Source organism: Manis pentadactyla, chromosome 9 (genome assembly GCF_030020395.1).
Source record: "Manis pentadactyla isolate mManPen7 chromosome 9, mManPen7.hap1, whole genome shotgun sequence".
Lineage (NCBI taxonomy): Eukaryota > Metazoa > Chordata > Mammalia > Pholidota > Manidae > Manis > Manis pentadactyla.
In genome coordinates, this window is record NC_080027.1 from 46,570,732 (window position 1) to 46,595,517 (window position 24,786).

Sequence of the window (24,786 nt, forward strand, 5' to 3'; positions counted from 1 at the left end):
CTAGGGAAGGTCCTTAGGGAACATAAGATTTATAACACATAATAGTCATAGCTACACTTTATTGAGCACCTCTTATGTACCCAGCCTTGGCAACAAGGTTTCCTCAATGAACCCACACAACAATCATGTGAGACTGGAATCCTACCATGTTCCAAAAGAGGGATGTGACATTTAGAGATTACACTGATTCCCAAATCTGTGTTCTCAGTCACACACACACCAGGGCCCCAGAAGACAATAGGTGCTGGGAATCGTTTGGGCCACATGGCTCCAAAAATGGAGATGAGGACAGAAGGGAAACAACAGGGACAATCAAATAGTCTTGACCCAGAAGCCCAGATTCATGTGTTCAGTCAGGATGTTGGTTGTCCCTGAGCCAAGAAGGAATACCTGCCTGTCTGAGGCCTTGAAGGCCTGAGTAGACTGAAACTGAAAGAGAAGCTAAGGGTGAGCAGGCGGAGCTGGTCTGCAGACACATCAAGAGAAAAGAGTGGAGATGCTGGGACAGAGATATGGAAAGAGGAGCCGAACCCAGAGAGGCCTTGAACTTCCATGACTTCTAGGGAAGCAGTAATTCCCAGACACCTGTGTTCTCATAATAAACTGCTTATTCTTAGCTAACCCAAATGACTTCTTGCTTCTTGCAACCAAGAAGGCTTCATCAGAGCAGGGTTAAGCCAGGGGTTTCATCACTCTTTGTTCTTGGGACAGAGGGAGAGGGGTACCAGGTCTTGCATCACAGCCTGGCTGGAGACAGTCCTCAGAGTTCTGAGCCTGGAATTTGAAACTTGCCTCCTCTTTCGAGGTCACCTGCGCTTGTAGAGACATGGCTGAAGCTTTAGGCCTGAGAGCTGAGCCTTGGGCCCTACTTGAGGGGGGCCAGTCTTTTGAAAGTCAAACAAGAAGAAGTGGCTGTTGGTCAGGTCCTAGGGGCAGAAAAGACCGAGTAAGTTACAAATCCTCATTCTGGCTCCTCAAAACCCCTCCATCTGTCTCACCCCTGCTCAGAAAGCTTCCTGTAAGTCATGCCTTTAAGAAGCAAATGTCTGCCAGTGCCTATGGCCTCCTTCTTGAATACCATTACCCTGAAAGGGCCACATGAGACAAAAATGCAGGCCCTTACCTTGCAGATGACCTTGAAACCCAGTTTGGTCACAGCCCCCAGAAAAGTCCGTACATCTTCAAAGCGGCTGCTGACCTCAGCTACTTTCAGGAGACCCCTGAGAAGGATGCAAAGCTCTGTGTAAATGCACAGCCACAAACACATGCACATATACACACGTCTGTGTCCTAGGGGCTCCTACCCTGGCTTCAGCACGCGATTTGCCTCCTGTAGAAAGTCCCTGATGTTCGTTCCCATCAGTGAAAGGCAGAACACAGCCACATCCACAGACTCATCCTCCAGAGGCACCTGTGGGAAATGGGAGTGTTGTATGAAGCCCACAATAGAGAGAAGAGAAAGACAACACCAAGTGCCAGGGCTGGACACTAGGATGGGGCGGGGGTGTTGAGATTAGCAACGGAGGTTGGGCCAACAGCACAGGCCAGATTCAGAGAGGGAGAGAGGGCTTTACCTGGGCCATGTCACATACAGTGACCCTGGGGTCCAGGGAGGCCAAGTCAAAACAGTGCACAGGGTTCCGGATACTTGAAGCCAGGCGGCAGTCCCCGCAGCCAAAGTCAGCTACCACCAGGGATGCGGGCCTGGGGGTGGAGGGGAGAGATCACTCACTGGTCTAGTTTGAGCCCATGACTGACCCACATGGCTTCTCAGAGTGCCCACCCGCCACTCACTGTTGGCGGAGATCCCTGGCAATGCGGTCCACAGGCTGCAGTGGCCACTTCTTGACTTGGCTCTGGAAGCCACGGTGGTAGAGGAGAAAGGCCTCAGGGTCTTCCTGGAAGAGGAGTTGTGCAGCACTGCTGGGCCCTGAATACAGCTGTTCATTGAGGTAGCGAAAGCGGGCGCCATCTAGCCGCTGTGCCATGCGGGCTCGCAGAGCCTCTGCCCGAGCCTCAAGGCTGTCTGGACTGGGGGCAGGAGGCATCTCTGTCTCCTCTATGGGGGCTGTGGCTGGAGCCTGGTCTGGAGGCTGAGGCGGCCGAAACTTGTTCTTGTGTCTCCGTTTGTTCTTCTGCCGGTTCCGCCACTGCTTTCGACTCAGGGTATGAGACAGGTTAGGGGAAGTGGTCTCAGGGTTTGGCTTGGGTGGGTCATTTATAGGACTACTCTTTGAAGCTTTGGGACCTGCAGGGAGGCAGATGGGAAGGCATATTTGGGGCAAGATCCCCTGAATTCAGAGCCTTGACAAATCACCCTGGCTGTACCCCTGTCCTTGAGATAGACTGGCCTCAGTGGAGGTACTTCTCATTGCCTAGCCCCAAACCTAATGGTGGCAGGTAACTTCTGCCTGATGCAGGATCAGCTGGTGCCCCTCCCAAGCCCCCCACCCCCAGCCTCTGCCACACACATCCAATGGTACCTTTGTAGTCAACACTGCCTGGGTGCTGGGCAGGTTTTGAAGAGGCCTGTTGCTGCCATTTCCTCTTTCTTTTCTCTTCTGTAACTGCCTCATTGCCAACAAGATCCCCTTTCCAGTAATTCTCGCTTTCTTCTTCCCTTTCCTCAGAGTCCCTGCCATGTGGGCCCTGTTTTTGACATTTCTTCTTCCTTATCACCTCTACTTCAGTAGAAACACTAGCAGATGAGGCCTTTTTCGGGCGTTTTTTCTTCCTTTTCACCACCTCCTCCTCCTCCTCAGAGTCACTGCCTGGCAGGCTGGGGGGTTGCTGGGGAAGAGATGCTGCCTCCAGGGCCCGTAATGTGGCCAAGAGCTGGCGGCGCTTGGAGCCCTGGGAGAAAACAAGATGTGAGTGCTGGGGCGAGGAGAATGTTTGGGGTCTGGAGAATTAGAAGGAAGATTGGGACCTGATTCAGACGCTGGCAGAGGCATATGGAATACTCCCAGTCAACTTTAACTAGATTGTCATGAAGACTGCCAGACTCTGATGAACCTTCAAGTTGCCATCCCGACCTATGGGAGGCTGGAGGACATAGAAAGCACCCACCCCACTTAATGGGAGTCCCCAGAGGAAGGTAAGGCCACAAACAACATGGCCAAGGCCGAGATCAGGAGCTCCAACTCCCAACCTCCAGTTCTCTACTCCAGGTGACATCTTTCTGCAAGAGGCACAGAGGTTTCTGAGAACAAAGAGTGACAAGATCACACGTCTGTATTTAAACACTCCAGTTGCAGTGTACAGAACAAACTGAAGGGGACTAGCTGCAGACAGAGGCCAGTGCCTGGATTAGAGCAATGGGTTGAGGGATAAAGCAGACATTCCATGTTGGAAGCTGACTGAAAGATAGGAAAAGTTTAAGGAAGTACAGCAGATGTACTTATCTGCAAAGGCTTAGAGGAGAGGATCTGTTGTCTGGGAGTCCTTCTGTGTTGTCCTCTGGGTGGCCCTAGCTCAGGGACTGAACTTGGAGATTCTCAGTACCGCCTCCATTCCACCTCCTTTTGAATGGTAGTAGTGACGGCCCTTCACTGTCATTCACTCTAGCTCTATCCACACAGAAACCAGTGACCTTTGAAAATGCAAATCTGAAGAAATCACTCCACTAAAAAGTCTTCTTTCTGTCCTTCAAATATGTAAAACTTCAAATCTACCTCGCCCACTTAAATGGCAACCCCTCCCATTCTCGGTGCTCCAGCCACACGGATTATTTCATATGCATGTGACCCTGACAGAACATATCTCTGGCCCCAGGGCCTTTGCACGTGCTTTCCCTAAGAAACCCTCTTCACTTTACTAACTTCTACTCATCAACTCTTAAGTTCCAACATCATTTTCCTTTGGAAGCTCCCAGATCTTCCCTCGGCTGCAGGCGCCCCCCTACCCCCGCCAGACACACGGCCTTGCCCGAGCGCTGGGAACCAACAGAGGCTGTCAGCTTCGTGGCCAGAAAGCTCTCGGTACCCCTGCGGGGCCACTCACCTTGACTTGCGAGGTGGCTGCGGGCCGAGGCCGTGAGGCTACAGGCCCGAGGCCCGCGGCTTCTGTGGCCTCCGCGGCCCACTCTGGCTCCTCGAACATGTGGGTGGGGAGGGCGAAGTCGCGGGGTCCACGAGTCTCTCCACGTGCAGAGCGTGTCTCCAGGAACAACAGACAGCGGAGCCGGGAACCAACGAGTAACTGCCAGAGTGGCTAGAGTGGCCGGCGCGGCGCTGAACACTATCGAGTTTAGACAGTGCTAGGCTAGAAGGGCAAGGTGGAGAAGGGAGGCGGAGGAAGGGAGGGAGGGAAGGCGGCCCGCGCTGGCCGGAGAGGGTCAGGGGCGGGGCCGGGCGGCGGGCGCGGCCGGACGGGAGATCCCCCGAGAAGGCTGCGCCAGCCCGAGTCCCGGTGAGTGCGGGAGCACCCGTGCCCCCTCCCCAGGGCTTGAGGCCTGCCAACGCTTCGCCCCTCACCCTGCCCGAGTTCCGAGTAGGGAACGTGGGCCACCCCCGGAAAGGACCACCCCCCAGGCCTCCCCCAGGGTTTAGGGCGCCTGACTTCCTCCTCCCCCCCGGCTCTGTTCGCGGGTAGGGTCTCTGAGCCTGCTCGCTGACATCCCTTCGGGAGGTACTGTCTCCTAATCACCAGCTCGCTTGGATCCGCCTTTCCCTCGCTCCCGGGGGATACAGTTGGGGATCATCCCGCTGCCCCGAACTCCTCAGACCTCCACCGGCCCGGGACGCAGCGCCTTGACCCTCATCCCCAACACAAACACTTATCTCCTGCAGGAAACAAAGCTTGGGCTCTCACCCTTTCCCTGGAGCCCTCCACGGCCCGTCCCCAGGCTTCTTCAATCTAGGGGTCTTTGCGCTGGGGCGCTGCTATGGACGACATTTTCACTCAGTGCCGGGAGGGTAACGCGGTTGCCGTTCGCCTGTGGCTGGACAACACCGAGAACGACCTAAATCAGGGGTGAGCTGAGGTGGCTGGTGGGTGAGAAGGGTAAAGACATGCTCCTCTGCAGGATGTGTGTGTTCACGTCTGGTGGGGGCGGCTGACTTTCCTATCCCGTGTGATGAGTGCTAAGCACAGCCTGTGGGGGGCAGAGGGCCTCCTCCACAGAGGAAGCCGTGTTTGAGCTGAATCTTGACTGATGAGTGAGTTTCACAGGCGGAGGCTGCAGAGACCTTTCCAGCCTCAGTGAACTACATGGACAAGAGCTAGGAGGCAAGACAGGGATCAGAGTGTGCCTGGAAATTGTCTAGAGTTCCATATGGCTGGAGGATAAAAGACTTCTGGGCTTTTGTGGGCTGAAGCACTGGCTGCAAGTGGAGAATGACAGGAGATAAAGATTGGGAAGGTCTGCACCAGCCAGAACATGTAAGAATATTTAGTATATAATAAGGTTTTTATTCTAAGAACAAGGTGTGTAGTGATATGATGACATTGTCCCTTTGTTAAGTGTTGTCTTGGGTGCTATGTGAAGAGAGGTAATTGCCTAGTTCATCCCCGAAGTGGTGATGGCTTGGACTAGAATGGGAGCAGGTGAAAAAGAAAGAAGTGAGCAGATTCCTGAAATCTTTAGAATAAGAAATTGGTTGAGACTTGGCACGGGAAGTGAGGAGAGTCATTGATGACCAGGGCTCTGGATTGGACACTTGGGTAGATGGCGGTTCTTTCACTGGGCTGGGTAAGACTGAATGATGATGAGTTCCACTCTGGACATGTTAACAGTACACTGAAGTGGAAATGTTGAGTAGGCTGTTGGTTATGCAGATTTGGATTTGAGGAGAGATTTGACTTGGAGACACAGATCTGGTGGATATTACCATATAGATGATAACTGAAGATGGTTGTACGGGAGAGGATGAGAAGCCTCCAAGACCAAAAAGGACCAACTGGAGGCTGAAGGAGAAACAGGAAAATATGTTAGTAAAGCTTAGAGAAGTGAATGTTTCAACCAAGGGGACGCAGTGGACAGTAGTATATGCTGCTGAGAGGTCAAAGAACTTAAGCACTTTAAAGTAACCACTTTAATGTGGTCAATTACACTTAAAGGTTATACTAATGGTGGTTGTATTTGATGGCTGCTGTGAGGGCCTGTCTTGAGAGGAAAACAGATGAAGAAACCAGATTACGCTGGATTCCCTCATTTAAGGAATTGTACTGAGCACCTCTTGTGCCAGAGGCCCTGAATCAGACATGTGTGCCTTCTAGGCAATGGCCTTGTGGCAGGTTGAATGGAAGATGAGAAGAGAAAATGAATGTAGACAAGTTCTTGTGGCTGAGACAGGAAGGCCAGAAAAGATATAGTGATGTTGATTCGGAATGGTAGATTTTAATTTTTTTATTTAAAATTTTTATTTTTTAAGGTTGGGAGAGTTTAGCTTTTAGGTTTGAGAGGTAAGGATCACCTGTCATCTCCACCCAGGCTTCACTGAGTTCCCATTAGGCTCTACACTATTTCTCCATAATTTGCAGTCACTTGTTCCATTTTTTGTAAAATTCTTTAAAGCATGCTCTGACAGACAGTGAGCTCTGTTACTATTTTGTTAGTCGGGTTATAAGGGCTTAGGTGAAGTTGTCCAGCGGGCCTGGCTTCCAGGCAGACTTTCCTGCCCAAGGTGAAGGTGAAACTGGAAGGCTTTGGTGCTGGTTTGTGGGGATAGGCTTGACAGGCAGCCTGAGAGTGAGCAGAACCCCAGGGCGCATACTTTTGCTCTCAGGCTCTGGCCTGCTCTGGGGCCACAGGCAGTGGGAAGCTGATAAGCGGGCCCCAATTAAAGAACTGGGGAGCAAAACTGACTGATAAGCAGGGGGTGGTAATTGCTATGGAGATGGGGAAGGAGAGGGGGATACCCAACTCCTAGGAAAGCTTTTGGCTATCTCTGAGTGTACAGATGAAGGCAGCTGTGGAAGGAAATCCTCCTTAAAAGCCACGCCTCTCCTGCTCCTCCCGCAACAGCCCTGGGGGTATCTGGCCTGCAGTGGCCAGACCCTTGTTCAGATCCAGGCTCCGCCTAGAGCCCCTACACGGGAAATGACCACAGCACTAAGGCATCCGGAGGCTGCCGGCCCAGACTACAGACTGCCCCCTGCCCCGCCCCTTGGATCCGCAGCCCGGGACTAGAGGGAATTTCCTTTTATGGCCCCAGACTATCAGGCAGGCAGAGCTCCCACCCAGTGGTTTTGGGGTTTTTTTGTACACTTCTTTTACTTTATAAAACACACGTCCTTGGGAAAAAATTAAGTCAGGTCCAGTTCTCTTCTAAAGAAGCCATTCTTCTTTTCTTGTTTTCTGTGCCCAGGATTGCTTGAGTAGAGGATTGTTTTACCAGTGGTTTGATGTCTGCCTCATCAATAATGACTGATCAAAAGCATTTCTGCTTTTTATTAAAAACCCTTCCAAAACATTAATTGCATCCCATTTTTAGATTTTAGTTTCAGTACCAGAGCCAATCACTGAGCTTCTCCCTCTCCCAAATTGTCTCCTTCCAAGACACCTCACCCTTCCCTTAACATGCACTGAACACATACTGTCAATCCATTCTCTCAAACAGCTTACAGTCTAATAGACAAGAGAGCCAATTAACAGATTTTTACAACCTAGTGTGAAAAGCAGTATAGTTGGCAGATGTAGGAGATGCAGTGGAAATGCAAAGGACCAACAGATGTTGCAAAGGGGTGCAGAGGAAATGAGGTGAAGAATGGTACCATTTAATGAGATACGGCATGCCAGGAAAGAACAGCTTAGGTGAGATGGTGGTGAAGACAATGGCACGTATTGGGATTTTAGGCAGGTGGGTGGTTGGGTTGAAAGCTCAGAGGAAGGTCTGAGTTAGACAGTTTTGGGAGTTGCTGGCATGAATGAGAATCAAAGCCCCGGAGAGATAAGGTTTTCTCTGAGAGTATGCAGAGAGATTATCAATTTTCCCTGTATCAAAGCCTTTGCCCCCATCCTACCTCCCGATCAATGACCATTGCCCCTTCCTCAAAGGGATGATCATGGCTTCTCCCCCTTGCACTGGGCCTGCCGAGAGGGCCGGTCCGCTGTGGTTGAGATGCTGATCATGCGGGGGGCACGAATCAATGTAATGAACCGTGGTGATGACACCCCCTTGCACCTGGCAGCCAGTCACGGACACCGAGATATTGTACAGAAGGTACGTATGAACCCCTCCATCACATACCTGCCTAAAAGTCAGTCACAGACACTCTAACATGTACTCCTCTCCCTGTTTGCATGTTTCAACACCTGTCTCTCATTTGGGACTGATTTTCCCTTCTGCCTCTGACTGTGGGGACCAGTTGCTGCAGTACAAAGCTGACATCAATGCAGTGAATGAGCATGGGAATGTCCCCCTGCACTATGCCTGTTTTTGGGGCCAAGATCAGGTGGCAGAGGTGAGTAGTCTGGTCCTGAGCCCTGGGATGGGTGAGTAGCAGTCAGCCTGAGTGGGAGATTCTGGAACCCTCAAGCAATCCTGAGTACTGCTGAGTCTGTGGCACAGGGTTTGTACTGTTTGTTCATGGCGGTCGTGACTGCCAGGGAGTCCCAGTGGTGACAGCAAGGGCCCTCATCACAACCACTTTCTCATTCCAGGACCTAGTGGCTAATGGAGCCCTTGTTAGCATCTGTAACAAGTACGGAGAGATGCCTGTAGACAAAGCCAAGGCACCCCTGAGAGAGCTTCTCCGAGGTCTGCCCCCAGCCCCCAGTTTGTATGCTCGTCTTGTCCCTGTCTACCACATCCCTCCACTATAGCCAAGGCCAAGATTGTCTCTCTTCCTTATCCAGAGCGGGCAGAGAAGATGGGCCAGAATCTTAACCGTATTCCATACAAAGACACATTCTGGAAGGGGACCACCCGCACTCGGCCCCGTGAGTCAGTTGTGAGGGGAGGGTGGTAACAGGAAATAATCCTGGGCTCCTGGGGCTGGGTTAGGGGGAAGCTGGGTACCTGACCTGTCCACACTCTCAGGAAATGGGACTCTGAATAAACACTCCGGTATTGACTTCAACCAGCTCAACCTCCTGGCGAAGCTCAACGAGAATCACTCTGGAGAGGTGACCCCTGCCCTTCTTGCCCCTCCCTTCCCAACCCCTCATAAATTACCTGCTGTGTTTTAAGTCTTTTCTCCAGTTAGTGGGCAACAATGTGATGGCCTCAGTTAAAGCATCCTCTTACCTGTCCCTTAGCTATGGAAGGGCCGCTGGCAGGGCAATGACATCGTTGTGAAGGTGCTGAAGGTTCGAGACTGGAGTACGAGAAAGAGCAGGGACTTCAATGAGGAGTGTCCCCGGCTCAGGTGGGGCAGTCTAACCTGGAAGCTGCTGGTTCCAAGGAACCCTGAAGGGCACCCCAGGGAGGTCTTTTATGTGGTGCTCAGCCGGGGATGCTCTCATTCTCTCCCAGGATTTTCTCGCATCCGAATGTGCTCCCAGTGCTAGGTGCCTGTCAGTCTCCACCTGCTCCTCACCCCACCCTCATCACACACTGGATGCCATATGGATCCCTGTATAATGTACTACACGAAGGCACCAGTGAGTAGGGGATGCCAAATCTCACTGGAGGTGGGAGAGGGTGCACAAGCCTCTTTAAACTACTTGAATCTTGCCTCTTCTAGATTTTGTCGTGGACCAAAGCCAGGCTGTGAAATTTGCACTGGACATGGCAAGGGGCATGGCCTTCCTACACACCCTAGAACCCCTCATCCCACGACATGCACTCAATAGCCGTAGCGTAATGGTGAGGTCTCAACTTCAGTCCTGGCCCAGGACCCCAGAAGCTCTTTCCCAACTATAATAGGATTTACCTCCTTCCACACATCTATTTTCTCCTCCTCAGATTGATGAGGACATGACTGCCCGGATCAGCATGGCTGATGTCAAGTTCTCTTTCCAATGCCCTGGGCGCATGTATGCCCCTGCCTGGGTGGCCCCTGAAGGTGAGTGATGGCATCGTGTTAGGAGGTAGAGAAGGGCCAGCTCAGTAGTCATAGAAGGGGGCAGACAGAGGACAGGACACTGAACAGGTTAAGTCCTGTCCCTCCAGCTCTGCAGAAGAAGCCTGAAGACACAAACAGACGCTCAGCAGACATGTGGAGTTTTGCAGTGCTTCTGTGGGAACTAGTGACACGGGAGGTACCCTTTGCTGACCTCTCCAACATGGAGATTGGAATGAAGGTGAGAACACAACTGTATACACTTGTGTTGGGGGATGGTTGGCGTGAGGCTGGGCTCTTCCCACGTTTGCCAAAAATATATAGTAATCCTCTCCTGTGGGCATTTGGCCTCTCCCCCCATGAGACTTAAGTTCTGAGACCCACCTTATTCTTCCCTGTATTTGCAGGTGGCCCTGGAAGGCCTTCGGCCTACTATCCCACCAGGCATTTCCCCTCATGTGTGTAAGCTCATGAAGATCTGCATGAATGAAGACCCTGCTAAGCGCCCTAAGTTTGATATGATTGTGCCTATCCTGGAGAAGATGCAGGACAAGTAGGGCTGAGAAGTCCTGGTCTGAACTCTAGAGATGTCAGGACACGGTTAGGGGAGTGTGCTTCCCCAAAGCACCAGGCCTCTGGTGTTGCCTCCCCTGCCTCCAGTCATGGTACTACCCCAGCCATGGGGCCCATTCCCTGCCCCAATCCCTACCACTGTGGCCCCAAAAGGGGCCAGGCTCAGAGCTTTGTCACTTGCCACACGGTGTCTCCCAGCATGGGAGGGACCAGCCCTGCCTGTCACAATAAAGTTTATTATGGAAACAGGCTGGTGTGGGGACAAGGAGACAAGTACATTAGGTTGGTTGGCTTAGGTGAAGTAGTGCGGCTTCTTCACATTGATGCCATACTCGCTGAGGGCAGGGGTCAAGTCCTCCATGGTTAGAGTATACTTGCGGTCCTGGGGGAAGAGGGAAGAGCACCAGCTGAGTGAGCAGAGGAATCCCAGGTTTCAATCCCAGGTGGGTGACCCTGAGTAGGTCTTTCACCTCCCCTAGGGCTTAGTTTCCCCAAAGGGGCTTCAAGGTAAATTAAGCCTCTGCTGCTGTAGGAGATAATTACTGATTCATTGGGCTTCCCCTCACACCTTGCTCTTGCTTCGGGAGCTGCCAGAGGCTGTACCCTTCATTTTGCAGTGCTGTAGGGCATCGTTGGCAATATCTGAGATGAACTTCTGGGCAGCTAGGGAGATGAGCCGAATTCTAGAGAGAAAAACTGGTATAAGGAGATGGAGAACAAATTCCACACAAACCCCCAAGACTCTAATCTGCACAGTTTACTCACATGCGTGGGTCAGAGGCCTCAAAGCCAGCACGGTTCAGGTAGTAACCAGTCACTGCATCTGGGATCTGAGAAATCAATTAGAGGACTGTCAGTGTTGGCGGCGTGTACCACTAACAGTATGTTAGGGGAGAGAAACGGAGGGCAGGCCTGGCTGTCAGGAAGCTCGGTTTGGGCAAGCAGAGAGGTAAATCACAAGGACTAATAGGGAAGCAAATACAAGGCGCTGGAAATCCAGGCGGTGGGGCCTAAAGGTGGTGTAACGGCACGCCAATAGCCTAGTTCAGGCAGGCTGCGCACCGTAGGCGTGTAATCCTCCAGCTGCATCAGAAAGTCCACCAGAGGTGTGCTGGAGACCACCGGCTTCACATCTCCGTTGGCCGCGCTCGGCAGCACGTAAACCCCGTTAGACATGGCCCCCTCCGGGGGCGCCGCGCCGCCCGCCGACACCGGAGCTGCAGGAAAATTGGCAAACAGACGGGGAGGTGGGAGGCGCAGAGCCCCAGCTAGATCTGCTTTAGATCCCCTGCTCTCACGCGGCACTTGGCCCGGCCCAAGGAGCTGCTGCCCTCAGCCGGCCCGGCCCTCACCTGCGCCGCGCCGCTCAGGTTCCCCGGCCCGCGCCGCCACGGGTCCTGTGCCCCCTGCCGCGGCTCCAGTCCCAGGCCCCCCTGTTGTCCCCGCGGGGCTGGCCTTGTTCTCCGCAGGGGTGCCGGCTGGTAGCGCGGCAGGAGCCGACACCGCGGGCGCCGGGCCCGGGGCCGAGGTGGCGGAGCCCGGCGCCGCCTCGGGGTCCGCGCCGGAGCCGCTGCAGCTCATCCGGCCGGTGGGAGAGTTGGCGAACAGAGCCGCTTCCGCTTCCGCTCGCGTTACGCACACGCCAGGTTTGCGTCACACGCCTCGCGACTCGCCCCTCCCATGCTCTGTTCCGTTTTCCGTAGGCCTCCCGCCTCCTCGTTCCCTGTGGACCCGATAGATGACAATAACCGAAGGGTGGAGACCTGGACTTGGAGAAGAGCGCCGGCTGCGGACGTTCCACCCCTTCGGTGTTGGGGACTCTCTTCTGCGGCTTGGGGACCCCTTCATTCAGCCTGACGCCTGAAGACCTTGCTTTGGGATTCATTGGCCCGACATCCGTCGACCACAGATTGCCTGCCAGAATGCATCCTTTCTAGTTCCCTTATTCAGCCTTTTAAGGGTTTATAATGTAAATTGGAAAGCCCCATCTCGCCCAGCTGCCCGGACAAATCAGGGCAGCAGGAGAGCGCACACAGTGCTTCTGTAACTAGGGACAGAGGTATTATAGCCTGAATAAAGAACATACGCAAAATCACAGCAAGTGAAAGCTTGGGATTTCAATGTAGCAATCATTTAATTCCTGTTTGCCAATCTTGAACTAGGGCCTGGGAATACACAGTCAAGTAGGGCAAGATTCTAGTCCTCCAAGCACCAATGATCTTGGAAAAGGAGGCAAACAGGTAAACTGGCACTTTCAATACTATGTGGGAGTTAAAGTACTAGAGATAGTCACTAGTGTGCAGTGCAAGGAAGGGAACAGTTGCTGCCTACTTTGTGTCAACACGCCATCAACTTTTTTCCATTTAACTATTCCCTGCTTATTGTGAGAGACAGGTATTAATACCCCCCTTAAATGAAAAAACTAAGGCAGATGAACTTTCTTGCCTAAGGTTCTCTCCTAGTATGTATCAGAATCAAAAATCAAAATGATAAAAAGCCTGAACTTCAATCTCTGAAGGGTCTTAAGTAAATGAGCAGATGGGATTTGCATTTCACTCAGGAAGATGGTTTAGGGAAGCGCAGGAAGTAAGGACACTTGTCAAGGGCCTCCTACAATTCAGAGGAAAGGGAATATGGCTCTAAGCTAATGTAGTAGCATTAGAGATGGAGAGAAGCAGATGAGTTCTAGACATACTCAGGAAATATAATTGTCAGTACTTGTGGACCAACAAAGATATATTTAAGATGTTAAGTCAGTAGGACTTGTTGATTGAAGGTGGTGCTGGACATAGGTGAAGACGGGTGTGTAGGATAACATTTAGTTTTCTGGCTTGGTTAGAAGAGTATGGTATCATTTACCAAGAAGAAACAAAAGAACAGTCTGGGATTGGGAAGGAAGATAATGAACTATCAAGTAACATACATCTTGCATGTGAGGTAGCAATCATTACTGGACAGAAAATCTGATTTAGTGAGACAGTAATGGTTGTGGATACCAGTGACTGATTTGTTCCAGTGGACAATGAGTAGAGTGAAAAGAACAAAAGACTAAGGATGGAGCAATGGAGCACACCAACACTCAATGAGGAAGCAGAGAAAGAGAATGAGGAAGAAGGAATGGTCAGAGAAGCCCTGGAAACTAGGAAGGAGTGGGTGGGCAACTATGATGGAGGGCTCATAAAGCAAGGATTGGGAAGTATGCACTGGCTGAAATAACAGGGAGGCCACTGTTTCTCAGGATCAGGGGAGGAAAGAGTCAAAAAGGAAGAGCAGAGATCTAATTGCAATGAACTGAAGAGTGAATATGAAATGGAAAAGCCTAGTTGAAAAGAGAGAGAATGAGAGGGAGGTGTGTGTGGGGAGGGGGCGGGGTGGAGGCTCCCAAACGGTACTGGTTATAGCATCTGTAGAGGATCCTGAGGCAGGAGTAGAGAGCCCTGAGAATGATGGAGCAGGGTAGGGTTAGGAGTCAAGTCAAGCTCAAAGCATTTCAGAATTAGGGAGATAAGCTCTCTGCGGTAGCCAATAGTTGAAGGTCCAGTAGGTCTTTCATCAGTGCAGAAAAAGGGACCAAGCCACCAACTGTGGGGCAGGAGATAGACCCACTCTCCTGGCAGGAAAGGGTCAGGGGTTAATCAGTGTCTTCAGCAGAGCTGGGAAGTTGGGTGTCCCCCAGCCTGTTACAGGATCCCAGCCAGGGCCAGAGCAGAAACCCTGACCCTGCACCTCTTCATTCAGGCAGGACGCATGGCAGCCACGGGTTACCTAGGGAGAAGCGGAGCATCAGATCTGGGCCTACTGGTACCAGCACTAACAGATCACACCCTGTTATCCTGTGTTCACATCCCAGAGGCTATCCTACCAAATCAGAACTGCCCACAGGTTCATCTTAGCACTCCCAATACTCACGAAAATGTCCACATTCTCCCCTTCCACACTCACATCAAAGAGTCCTGCCCCATGCTGCTGGTAGAGTCTTGGGTTGAGAAAGCCAAGAGGGTGGCGGCCGCTGAGTATTCTGTGTTCATTTATCAAGGATACAAGCCCCCCAAACACTGGAGTAGAGGCCTGCAAGGATGAGGGTGCAAGTAGAGGTTAGGGGTCCAGAGTGATGGGACTTTGGGGGAGGGATATATGGAAGGATCAGAGGTTTCTGGGAAGTCAGGGATTTTGGGTACAAGGCCTTGAGGGTAGAGGGTAAGGGTAGTTCCTGAGTGCGGGCTTGGAGCCAGGCTGATTCTCACCGAGGTTCCAGACACCCATGGAATGGGCATGCTGTTGCTGACCACCCAGTAGCCATCAGAGAGTGCAGCCACATCTGGATAGGCACGACCACTGGCATTGAAGTAACTGGATGGTGGTAAGTGGGGGCTGGAGCTCAGGAACTGGGCTACAGCTTCCTCCTGAAAGGCATTTTGGAGTTAGAATTGTCTACTGGACACCCCACCCCAACCCCAAACCACCCATTCATTCTCACAAACATACACGTACTTGGTATGAAGGCCGCGGGAACACATTGCTGAAGCCACCACCACTGATATAGTCAACGATCTCATCTGTGACTCGGAAAGGATTCTGGAAGGCTGTGCCTCCCACGGTGGTAACGTAGGGGCTGAAAGGAGAAGACAGCACTGAGACTGTAGGGTCCCAGAGGGGCCTCCAAAATGTGTGGGGATGGGTGAGTATGGCCTGGGTCTTGCCAGAGGGGCTGGACTCTGTGGGGAAGCATGTACATGGGGATGACTAAGAGGTTTTGAGCCCTCAAGCCATGACTGAGATGACTGTGCACACTCTTCTCTACAGAACATTCATTAAATTTTCCATTAAAATGCCTGGGGACTGAGGAGAAGGAATCCTGGGAGCTATGTCCTATTCAGGAGATGTGGGGCCTGGCCCTAAGGAAGAGGAGGGGAATGCTGCAACCAGAACAAGTAAAGCTGAGGGCTGAGCCACAGGAGCACCTGGCGCGGTCAAGGCAGAGGTTCCAGATCATGAGATCACAGATGAAAGGCTGGTCACAAGTACGTAGTGAGCTTACCTGGAGGCAGGGAAGCTGGGACGGAACTTATGTCTTCCAGAGACAGACCAGCACCCAGCCCCACTGTCACCTGGGAGATAGACAAGTTTAGCACTCAGATTAATTGGTCAGAGCTTGGTATTTGGTTCAGATGTCAGAGAGGAAATTCAAGTGTTAGGCATTACTGCAAGAGGTCATAGGTCAGGTCAGCAGTCCCTGTTGAGTTCAGATTATGAATCGGAGATAAGATTCAGGATCACTATGGGTCAAAACTCCCAGGTTGGGTGAGGTAGGGGGGTCTAAGTTTAGAACAGGAGGTCACCTGAGGCAAAGAGCAGGGTAAGACCCCGAGCAGCAGCCTTCATGAGCTCAGTATTGACCCGCTGGATGTAGACGCTGCTGAGGGAATCCTCATCGTCTCCGTAGCTCACAGTATGCACATGTGGCAGGGCTGACTCATTACTGAGCAGCAGAAGCCATTGCAGGAAGGGCTCCTGTGACTCATGCCGGCCTGGAGTTTTGGGGTGATAAGGCGAACAAGGGTAGTTATTTGGGAGGCTGTCAAGATCTCCTTCTAGCTCACGGGATTCCCTTGTGGGAACAGGGGTCAACACTCACCCTCATCCCTCTCCCCACCAACCAGTCCCCTTGGCAGTACCAGGGCTACTGTAGACCCAGGTGGAGATGTTGGCACCAGCGCTCATCAGGTACTCCACATCTAGACTCGCCTCGATCCCAGCCCGGCCCCGGCCCTGTTGTCCCACCACATGGGCTACTGATGCCTGGTGTGCAAATTTCCCACCAAAAAGGCGCATGAACTCAGCCAGGTCTGAGTCATGGAAATACTGCTCCAGGAACTATGGAGGAAGTCAGAGAAGATATCATGATTTAGAGTTTGCACCCCCAAAGGTAAGGGCAGAGGATACTGTTTCAGATTACAGGATAAGTAGTGAAAGCTCAGCAGTTAAGTCAGAGAGCAGACCCCAGGCTGGGCAGGCACCTTGGGGAGGCTGCGAGGACCCTGGGGCTCTCTGCGTGACTCACCTGGGCACAGGCTTGGCTGTTGTTGGTTGTGCCAGAGCCCACATCTTGTGCTGTCAAGTTGTATCGCTCCCGGATCACGGATGGGGTCACCCCCAGGTGCAGGCCAACAGTTCCTGCCACCTGTGGCTCTGGGCGTTGCCTCAGGGATGATGTGGGGGGGAAGCGGTGCAGCCCCCCCACTGTGGGGAGAGGTCAGGCTTAAGTAGAAGTCTTTTACACTTCACCCTCATTTTACTACTGATCCCACCCCAAGTCCCCCACAGCATCTAACTTCTCCAACTCCCAGTCTGCCTGCTCCAATAACCAGCAACCCTACTCGGTATTACCAAAGTCCACGTGGGGGGCCAAGACCCTTGGGAGCCGGTAGGAACGTGGGGATCTTATAACATGGATCTCTGAAGGTCCCCCTACATAGCGATGAAACTCAGACCCAGGTAGCAGCAGTTCTGCCTGGCTGGAAATCAGAGATAAGAGAACAGAGGTGAGAGCACAAACCAGAGCAGAGGAGACTGCCTGAGCATCCTTGGGCAGGTAGTTGTTGTCTCCCCATGTGTTAGCTTTCACCCACAAGCCCCCAGCAAGCTGTTGGCTCTCTCCCACTGGGGTGGCTAGTCTCCCTGATGGATGATTGGTACCCCCATGGGGCAATCATTCCCTCTCACCGGACACTCAGCCAGCAAGTCAGAAAGTCCTGTGTGGTCACTGTGTGGCAGTTCTGGACTCCAGTTGCCGAGAGCCATTTCTGGACCATGAGGAGGGTCAGTGGTGATGGCTGGACCAGCTCAGCCACATCCTCTAGGGTCAGGTATTTTCCTGCAGGGATTCAGTAGAGGCTCTTGCCTCCATTCATTGCTTTTCCAAGTTGCCCTTTTGGGGCCTCAAAAAGATATTGGTACTTTCCAGGCAACCTGGAGCAGGGGCTTGAGGGATGAGTGGGAATTTTTTAGCAAAACGGGTTATATGCAGGTACAGGATATATTTGGGGCCACAGGAAGAAAAGGCTGGGGGGACCTGGAGTGTCATGGCCAGCAATATGCATCTATCCTAAAGGTCAGTAGGTTATTTATCCTGAAGGTCAGCACATACTGCACCAAAGCATACAATGCCATGATCGTGAAAAGCAAATGAGTAATACATTAAAATTTAAGTTTATATCCAATAAAAGTTTTCAAAACATTCAGAGCCAGTTAAATTAGATAACATCTAATTTAACTGGAACCTTCATACTTGATTTTACGCTTACCATGGTGAGTCACTGTTTTCCTGCAGGGAGCCATGCACACACCTCCTGGGTTTGTCTAAGATGGTCCCTCCCATCCACCCTACCCATGTGGGGCTTCAAGCAGGGCAAGGATACAATCCAGCTTGACCACTGGAGCAAAACATTGACTGTTTGGGAGCAGAGGGGGGAGTGGGTAAAGGTGAAGAGATTGCAGACCAGTCAGTGGGGCCAGGCAGTGGTTTGAGTGAAAGAATAAACAGCTGGGTTGGTAGCAGCCAGAGATGGTGAGATGTGGACATCATCAAAGGCTCTTTCAGAGTTGGAACTGGCAGCCCTAGTGTCTGAATGGAGGAGGAAATGGGAGTGGATTTAGGGGAGGGGATTTGAGTTGATGAGCACCTATCTGTACCAGATGCTAGTTCCCCATTTGTCTTGGTAGCTGTAGCAGTAGAATCAGAATTTGAATCCAAATTAATCTTATCTACTTTCAGGTTTACAGCCTGATGAAGACAGGTGAAAAGTATTGGGGGAAAGAATGTGAGTTAGTTTTGGATTGTTTGGTTCCAGGTCACTTTTTCATTCAAAAAGTTCAGTGAGAGTCACTGACATTCATCTGCCCTGTATCACCCCCTAGACAGGTACCAAGTGCATGACCCTGTTGTGATCTGTACCATCCCAGGCTCAGCCCAGCCCTGTGTCCCTCCACTGCATCCCACAGGCCCCCAGTCCCCACAGGCACCATATCGAGGAGAACTGGGATCCGACACAGCCTGCACCAGCTCCAGCAGTCTTTCCAGGTTCTGCTGCCTCAAGGCAAAGGTCAGACTCAATTCTTCCTCAGAGTCCACACGACCCAAGGACACCCAGCCTGGGGGAAACCTGCAGGGTCGGGGGTCAGGAACATGAGCTTCGTTAGAGTGGGGATGGGAAATATTGGGCTCAGGATTAGGGAGACTGAGACTTCGGGTAGTATCCCAGAAGCAGATGTGGCCCACAGGAGGTGGATGGGTGTTTGGGGACTGAACCTGAACACCTGGGGATGAGAATATGGAGTGGGTACGAAGGGCTGGTAAGGCGTGAGGGAGGCTAGGACTAGGACAATGGGTGCAGGACAGGATACGGAGAAGGGGGTAGTCAGTGCTAAGTCTACTCACGTCGTCCGCTGATCAGGCTCCGGGCTGTAACTGCATTTGCCGGTGACGAAGAGGGCAAGGAGCCCTAGGAGGCTGCAGGGGCAGCAGGTGGGTTTCAGTGGGAGTTGGACTGCTATTGTGTTCCCAGCCCTCCAACACGTACTCCCTCCAACGTGATCCTTTTCTTCCAGGGCCCCCTAATTTCTCACCAGTGTCGGAGCTCCATTCGGCCTTTTTGCAGATCCGCTGTCATGTGACAGATCACATGAGCCTTTTATTCCATTTCCCCCCAGCCCCCACCCCTCTGCCCGTGAATTAGTGCCGTGCTGGCTCCTCCCTTGAAGGGGTGGTCCTGAATGCTGGGGACCGGTTGGGCTGCCACTCACCACAGGGTGTGGGTGTATAGGCACTTCTTGAGAAAGGGCCTCTGGAGGTCCACAGACCTACAGATTCGGTTCTTTCTAAATGTATCGTATCAGGAAAGTTACCTAACTCTTGGAGCCTAGGTTTCTTCATTTAAAATATGTAGAGTATTATATTAAAAGTACTCAGCCTCATATGGTTGCACTGAAAACTTAGAGATAATATGGGCAGATTGCTCAGCACAGAGCCTGACATGGCAAAGGCTCAACAAACGTGAGCTTTTATTACATGTGCGTATATATATATATATATATATATACGCACATGTAATATATATATACCCCAAAACCAAATAAAACCATTTGGCTGCTCCTGTATCCATCCCCACCTCCTTGAAGACCCTTAGGCCCAGAGCTGGTCATCCCTAAGATCTCTCCCCACCCAGTCAATCCTTTTCTAGGCCACTGCCGCAAGCAAGCCCTTGCTGTCTGCCCTCTCCCTGGTCTCTAGCCCATGTTAGAGGGAAAGGTCATCTGCAGAGAGATGTGATGTCAGCCTCAGGCCAGGCCTGGGCTCCCAGTACCATCCCCACCCTAGACACACCAAAGTCCCCCATCCTCTGTGCCTCCTGAGGTTGCCGCCTCAGGTGACTTCCAATCATCTCCTCACTCCTGTGGCCCCCACAGAACAGAGCCAGACACTGGATACAAACTGCAGTTTATTAAGGCTCCAGAGTGAGAATTGGCACTTGGTTCTGGGCAGGGGCAGGGGTGTCAATGGAACCCAAAGGAGCAGGGCCCAAACAGGTTGGAGGGACCTTCCCCATTCCCCCTACCCCCCAATAAATAAAGTCTCAGCTCCATCAGGGTGCTGGTGCAGGGCAGGAAGCCCTCACTGAAGAGAGCCCAGGGCTGCTGCCTCCTTGGTATTTCACCCCACATTGGACCTGGCTGCAGGGCTGTGCCCAGTAGGGCCTCTGTGGTGCTGGTGCTCTGACAGGGAAGGGGGAGTTGTGGGACGTGCCCCCACTGGAGGAGTTTGGGATGGGGAGCTGGCCTCCCCTATGGCCAATCATGGTCTGAGGCTGCCCAGGGCAGGCTCAGAGGGGGCCTGCATTGGGGACACTGTGCGCATCCCAGGTCGGGGCCCAGCCTGGGCCACAGCTAGATGTGCAGCTCTGTGTCATCAGGTGGCTCCAGGCCAGACTCTGCGCTGAGTGCTGAGGCGGAGGGGCCCTGGGCCACCCCAAATGGCGAGACAACAGGTGAGCGAGCAGCCAGAGGAGACAGTGAGGGTGAGAAGCTGGGGGACATGGCAGCTGAGGACAGGGAACCTTCATGGCTGATGGGGGAGCGGTGAGAGGCTGGTGGGAAGATGGCCCGGGTTGCAGCTGTGCTGGCTGGTTTGGGGGGCACTGATTTGGCTCCTGGGTGGGCCACGGCAGTGATGAGGGGTGGTGGGTCAATACGGGGAGCTGGGAGACATGGCCGAGCTTCATCCTTGAGCCGGGCGATCTCTGTGAAGACACTGGCCAGTGGCTGGAACTGAGGGCACCAGCTCAGCAGGTAGTCCCAGTTATAGCTGCCACGGAGCTCCTCTTCGCCAGCCACAATGGCCGTCAGAGCACCTGCCACACATGGCTTGCCATCTGCTGGGAAGCCATAGTCTCCAGTGGGTGCGGGGCTCAGGCCACAGCCCCCCAGGAAGGCCGTGGCAGTGGCTGGGGGGCCCTCTTCTCGATACAGAGTGGCTCCTGCACCCGGTAGCAGCAGCCCTGCCTTGCGGCCCTTATACCAGGTGTCAGGGGCAGGTGGCTCGCAGGATGTGTCACTCAGTCCATCTGCATCCTGCTGGATGCCTGAGTCAGGACCACGGGCAGCCAGGGAGGAAGCCACACTGGCCACACGGGGGAACTCGTTGATCATGCGGATCTCATCATCCTCTGCAGCTTCTGCTGATCCCCGGCCGCTTGAGTGTGAAGGGTCCAGGGAGCCACCACGGGGGTAGGGTCCTCCAGCTCCTGGTCCACCATAGCTGGGGAGAGTCTGGTGATACAGGTGCTCTGAGGGTGGTGGGCTGGGTGGCTCTCGGCCCAGCTTCTGCAGGGAGCCACTGGCCAGAGGTGCTGTCTGCGACATTGGGCCAGGTGCTGCCTCAGCCTTATGGCTCCGGGCCCGCACCAACCCAAGGACCAGGGCTGCTAGTGCAAGCACCACCACAACTCCCAGGGAGGCAGCCACAGCCCCCACCAATAGCAAGTTGAGGTCAGGTGCCAGGCCCAGTGCAGTGTGGGTGATATCCACAGTCACAGGCACTGTGGCACTTCGGGAACCAGGCAGAGGCCCCCGTGCCACCACCTCCAGCCTCAGCTCCCGTGGTGCCTCACGTCGGGTACGGCCCCCACCCCCAGAGGTGCCTGTTCCACTACCTGGGGCCTGGCTGTCCACCCGCAGGTACAGGGCACCTGTAGTCTGGTTGATACCAAAATAGGGAGAAGAGGTGGCAAGGGAATAGAGTACCAGGCCATCGGCACCGCCATCCTCATCTGTGGCCTGCACGTGACCCAGGCTGTGGCCACGCCGGGCACCTTCTGGCACTTGGAAGTGGAAAGCTGGTGCCAGGAACACCGGGTCATATTCATCCTCGCCAGTCACCAGCACCGACACAGTGACAGAGGCGGACAGATTCCCAGCATCTGCAGCACCCACCAGCAGCTGGAAGCTTCCTGCGTGCTCATAGTCAAAGGCCATCCGAGCCCGCAACTCCCCTGTGGAGCTGTTCAGTGCAAATGCCTCACGGCCCTCAGGCCCTGGACCAGCCTCCAACAGGCTGTAGTGGAGCCTCCCGAAAGCCCCAGCATCCCCATCAATTGCATGCAGAGTGGTCACAAGAGTGCCTGGAGGCTGGTTCTCTGCCAGACTGGTGCTGAGCAAGCTCAGGGGGAAGGCTGGGCCATGATCATTCACATCTTGGACCTCGATGGTCACTGGTGCCAGAGCAAAGTGTGCCCCAGTCGGGTCCGCAGCCTGCACTACAAGCTGATGTCGAGCCTGGGTCTCACAGTCCAATGGGTGGGCCAGTCGCAAGGCTCCTGAGCTCTCATCTAGCTCAAAGAGCCCTGAAGGGTCGCCCGAGCGGAGGGTGAAATGCACAAGACCATGAGGGCCCGGGTCAGCGTCAGAGGCCTCCATGTGCAGCAGCTCAGCTCCAATAGGTGTGTCCTCGGGGACTGCCATGCGGTAGGATGCTTGGGTGAAGACAGGTGGGTTATCATTGACATCCAGCACAGTGACGGTGACTGGCACAGCTGAGCTGCGAGGTGGCTGGCCCCGGTCAGCTGCAGCCACAGTTAGATTATACTGGGTTAGGCTTTCAAAGTCTAGAGGTTCAAGCAACACCAGGCAGCCAAGCACCCGGGGTCCTAGTCCACCACCTTCCCCAGCCTCCGCCAGCCGGGGTTCCAGCTGGAAGACTCGGCCCCTGTTGCCACTAACGATACTGTAGTCCACGGTGGCATGGGCGCGGCTTCTGTCAGCATCTGTGGCCTCCAGGGTGAGAAGGGTGGAGCCAGGGGGCAGATCCTCAGTCACAGCCACACGGTAGTGTGGCAACGTGAAGCTCGGGGGGTGGTCATTCTGGTCCTGTAGCTGCACATGCACTGTGGCTTGTGCTGCCCGGCCTGGCATCCCATGATCTCGTGCTTCTAGCACCACATCTACCACTTCTGGCCCGTCATGGCCCAAGGTCATTGTTCCCACTGTTGTGAACAAAGTCCCTGAAAGGAGAAGAGAATGGAGAGAAACATGCAATCAGCAGAGGCTATGGGTGAGCAGAGGAGTGACCCTTCAGTGCCTAGGAAATGGCTCTCATCATCAGAGTCCTGTGTGCTAGGACATTATGGAATAGCCTGCAGGATTCAGGGAGCAGCTTCCAGACATGCAGTCAGGACAGGGCTTAAAATGGAGACAAAGGGGGAAAAATGTCCTCCCTGGATCAGAGATCCAGGAGTTTTAGAGTTCAGGCAAGAAATTCTAGGAATGAGGTTAAAGTATGGCCCAATATAGTCAAAGATAAGGGGTCAGATCCTGGGAAGGACATACCATTGTTGGGGTCAACACTGAAGCCCTCAGCAGGAGAAGTCAGATGGTAGGAGATGTGACCATTGGCACCTGAGTCCTGGTCAGTGGCAGAGACGGAGAGAATGGCCCTGCCTGGGGGCGTGTGCTCAAGCAGCATCACCTGAGGTGTGAGGACAAGTGTTTATGGCAGAGCTTCCCAGCTGCCCTGCTGTACATTCAGGCTATGTTCTGGAACTTGGCCCCATGGGACCTGCTTGGCATCCATTACAGCTTGCAGCCCATACTACTTAGTATTTGAATTGCCTGCCTTCCCCTATTTCCAGGCACAGGATGAAGAACCCAGACACAGTTCCCAGGAATTAGAGGGTTGGTTTGAGATGGGACCCTCCCATCCCCAGAGCTCCATCCACAGGTCAGTTCTAACACCCAGCCCACCCCAGACAATTCTAGCCTCACCACTTCCCTCCAGAGTGAACAACCCAGGCCCAAATTTGGGGACGTAGGGGCACTGGTACCTGGTAGAGGCTTTGCGAGAAGGCAGGTGCATTGTCATTGACATCCTCCACAAGCACTGTGAGGTTGGCATGGCCCTCATGAGGCCCGTCATGTGCCAGCAGCTGCAGGTGGTAGCAGTCATGCTGCTCAAAGTCCAGGGGACCCGTGAGAGAGAGGCGGCCTCCATAGCGGCCTATGCTGAAGGGATCCTGGGGCCCAGATGGGCTCAGCACATACCACAACACCGGTCCTGAGTCCACGTCATTCCCTGTTACCTGTGCAATCTCTGAGCCCAATAGTGCATCTGAAATACACAGGACAAGTGTGTTTGGCATGGTCTCAAATGCCCCTGGAGACCCAGAGCAGGGAATAGTGCAACTATATCACCCTTGGTACATCTCACTTTACCCAGCTTCTTCTCACCTTCTGACACTCGGAGCTCCCAGGGCTGGGGGATGGTGGGGCGATTGTCATTAGTGTCGATGACCATCACCGTCAGGGTAGCTGAGCCCACCAGGGATGGGCTTCCTCTGTCTGTAGCCATCAGTACCAGCCTGGACATAGAGCACAGTCAGGGCGTGGGGCCTGGGGATAAAGGAGAACCCCAGGCAGGACTAGGAGGTTGGGGGACTAGGGATTGAGGAAAATTCAAGGCAGGGGTTGAAACTGGATGGACCTAAGATGGGGTTTCAGGGTCTAGGGAGGCAGGCCTCACCGAGTCTCAGCCCAGATCTCACGGTCCAGGATGGCTGTGGTGGTGATAATGCCTGTGACTGGGTCTACGTGAAACAATCCCCGGGCTGGCTGGGATGCAGCCAGACTATAGGAGATCTGCCCACTGGAGCCTTGGTCCAGGTCATCTGCCTCCACCTGGTGGGAGCAGAAGGTTGCCGGCACCTGGCTGGCCACAGA

The 24,786-nt window shown here is 53.4% G+C and overlaps 5 protein-coding genes across 7 annotated transcripts in view; 1 reads left to right on the forward strand and 4 right to left on the reverse strand.

The window, feature by feature from the left end:
- Nucleotides 1–45: 45 nt before the first annotated feature.
- RRP8 (ribosomal RNA processing 8) lies at nucleotides 46–4,232 on the reverse strand. The gene is made up of 7 exons (XM_036889842.2): nucleotides 4,003–4,232; nucleotides 2,484–2,853; nucleotides 1,795–2,248; nucleotides 1,575–1,704; nucleotides 1,305–1,411; nucleotides 1,124–1,220; nucleotides 46–926 (listed from the first exon to the last, which is right to left on the reverse strand). The coding sequence occupies exons 1-7, from the start codon at nucleotides 4,099–4,101 to the stop codon at nucleotides 807–809; spliced, it is 1,377 nt and encodes a 458-aa protein (XP_036745737.2). The 5' UTR covers nucleotides 4,102–4,232; the 3' UTR covers nucleotides 46–806.
- Nucleotides 4,233–4,278: 46 nt separating this feature from the next.
- Nucleotides 4,279–10,770, forward strand: ILK (integrin linked kinase). Its single transcript, XM_036889851.2, has 13 exons — nucleotides 4,279–4,410; nucleotides 4,791–4,974; nucleotides 8,000–8,165; nucleotides 8,311–8,406; nucleotides 8,606–8,702; nucleotides 8,801–8,884; nucleotides 8,985–9,070; nucleotides 9,203–9,312; nucleotides 9,420–9,547; nucleotides 9,631–9,752; nucleotides 9,852–9,951; nucleotides 10,059–10,189; nucleotides 10,356–10,770. The coding sequence occupies exons 2-13, from the start codon at nucleotides 4,886–4,888 to the stop codon at nucleotides 10,503–10,505; spliced, it is 1,359 nt and encodes a 452-aa protein (XP_036745746.1). The 5' UTR covers nucleotides 4,279–4,410; nucleotides 4,791–4,885; the 3' UTR covers nucleotides 10,506–10,770.
- TAF10 (TATA-box binding protein associated factor 10) lies at nucleotides 10,738–12,155 on the reverse strand. The gene is made up of 5 exons (XM_036889858.2): nucleotides 11,874–12,155; nucleotides 11,584–11,738; nucleotides 11,287–11,351; nucleotides 11,090–11,204; nucleotides 10,738–10,903 (listed from the first exon to the last, which is right to left on the reverse strand). Exons 1-5 carry the CDS (start codon nucleotides 12,100–12,102, stop codon nucleotides 10,814–10,816), a joined length of 654 nt encoding a protein of 217 aa, XP_036745753.1. The 5' UTR covers nucleotides 12,103–12,155; the 3' UTR covers nucleotides 10,738–10,813.
- A 1,973-nt stretch (nucleotides 12,156–14,128) lies between these two features.
- Nucleotides 14,129–19,206, reverse strand: TPP1 (tripeptidyl peptidase 1). Its single transcript, XM_036889822.2, has 13 exons — nucleotides 19,147–19,206; nucleotides 18,959–19,030; nucleotides 18,544–18,683; nucleotides 17,245–17,395; nucleotides 16,909–17,036; nucleotides 16,583–16,761; nucleotides 16,197–16,395; nucleotides 15,861–16,049; nucleotides 15,560–15,629; nucleotides 15,013–15,133; nucleotides 14,766–14,924; nucleotides 14,464–14,589; nucleotides 14,129–14,286 (listed from the first exon to the last, which is right to left on the reverse strand). Exons 1-13 carry the CDS (start codon nucleotides 19,188–19,190, stop codon nucleotides 14,146–14,148), a joined length of 1,719 nt encoding a protein of 572 aa, XP_036745717.2. The 5' UTR covers nucleotides 19,191–19,206; the 3' UTR covers nucleotides 14,129–14,145.
- Nucleotides 19,207–20,000: 794 nt separating this feature from the next.
- DCHS1 (dachsous cadherin-related 1) overlaps nucleotides 20,001–24,786 on the reverse strand; it is a 33,890-nt gene continuing 29,104 nt past the window's right edge. For all 3 annotated transcript variants that reach the window (XM_057507293.1, XM_057507292.1, XM_057507294.1), the window contains 5 exons: nucleotides 24,590–24,744; nucleotides 24,298–24,428; nucleotides 23,895–24,178; nucleotides 23,401–23,539; nucleotides 20,001–23,075 (listed from right to left, as the gene is read on the reverse strand). In XM_057507293.1, the coding sequence (XP_057363276.1) occupies nucleotides 20,464–23,075; nucleotides 23,401–23,539; nucleotides 23,895–24,178; nucleotides 24,298–24,428; nucleotides 24,590–24,744 (3,321 nt within the window). In that variant the 3' untranslated portion in view covers nucleotides 20,001–20,463. The remainder of the gene's footprint in view (nucleotides 23,076–23,400; nucleotides 23,540–23,894; nucleotides 24,179–24,297; nucleotides 24,429–24,589; nucleotides 24,745–24,786) is intronic.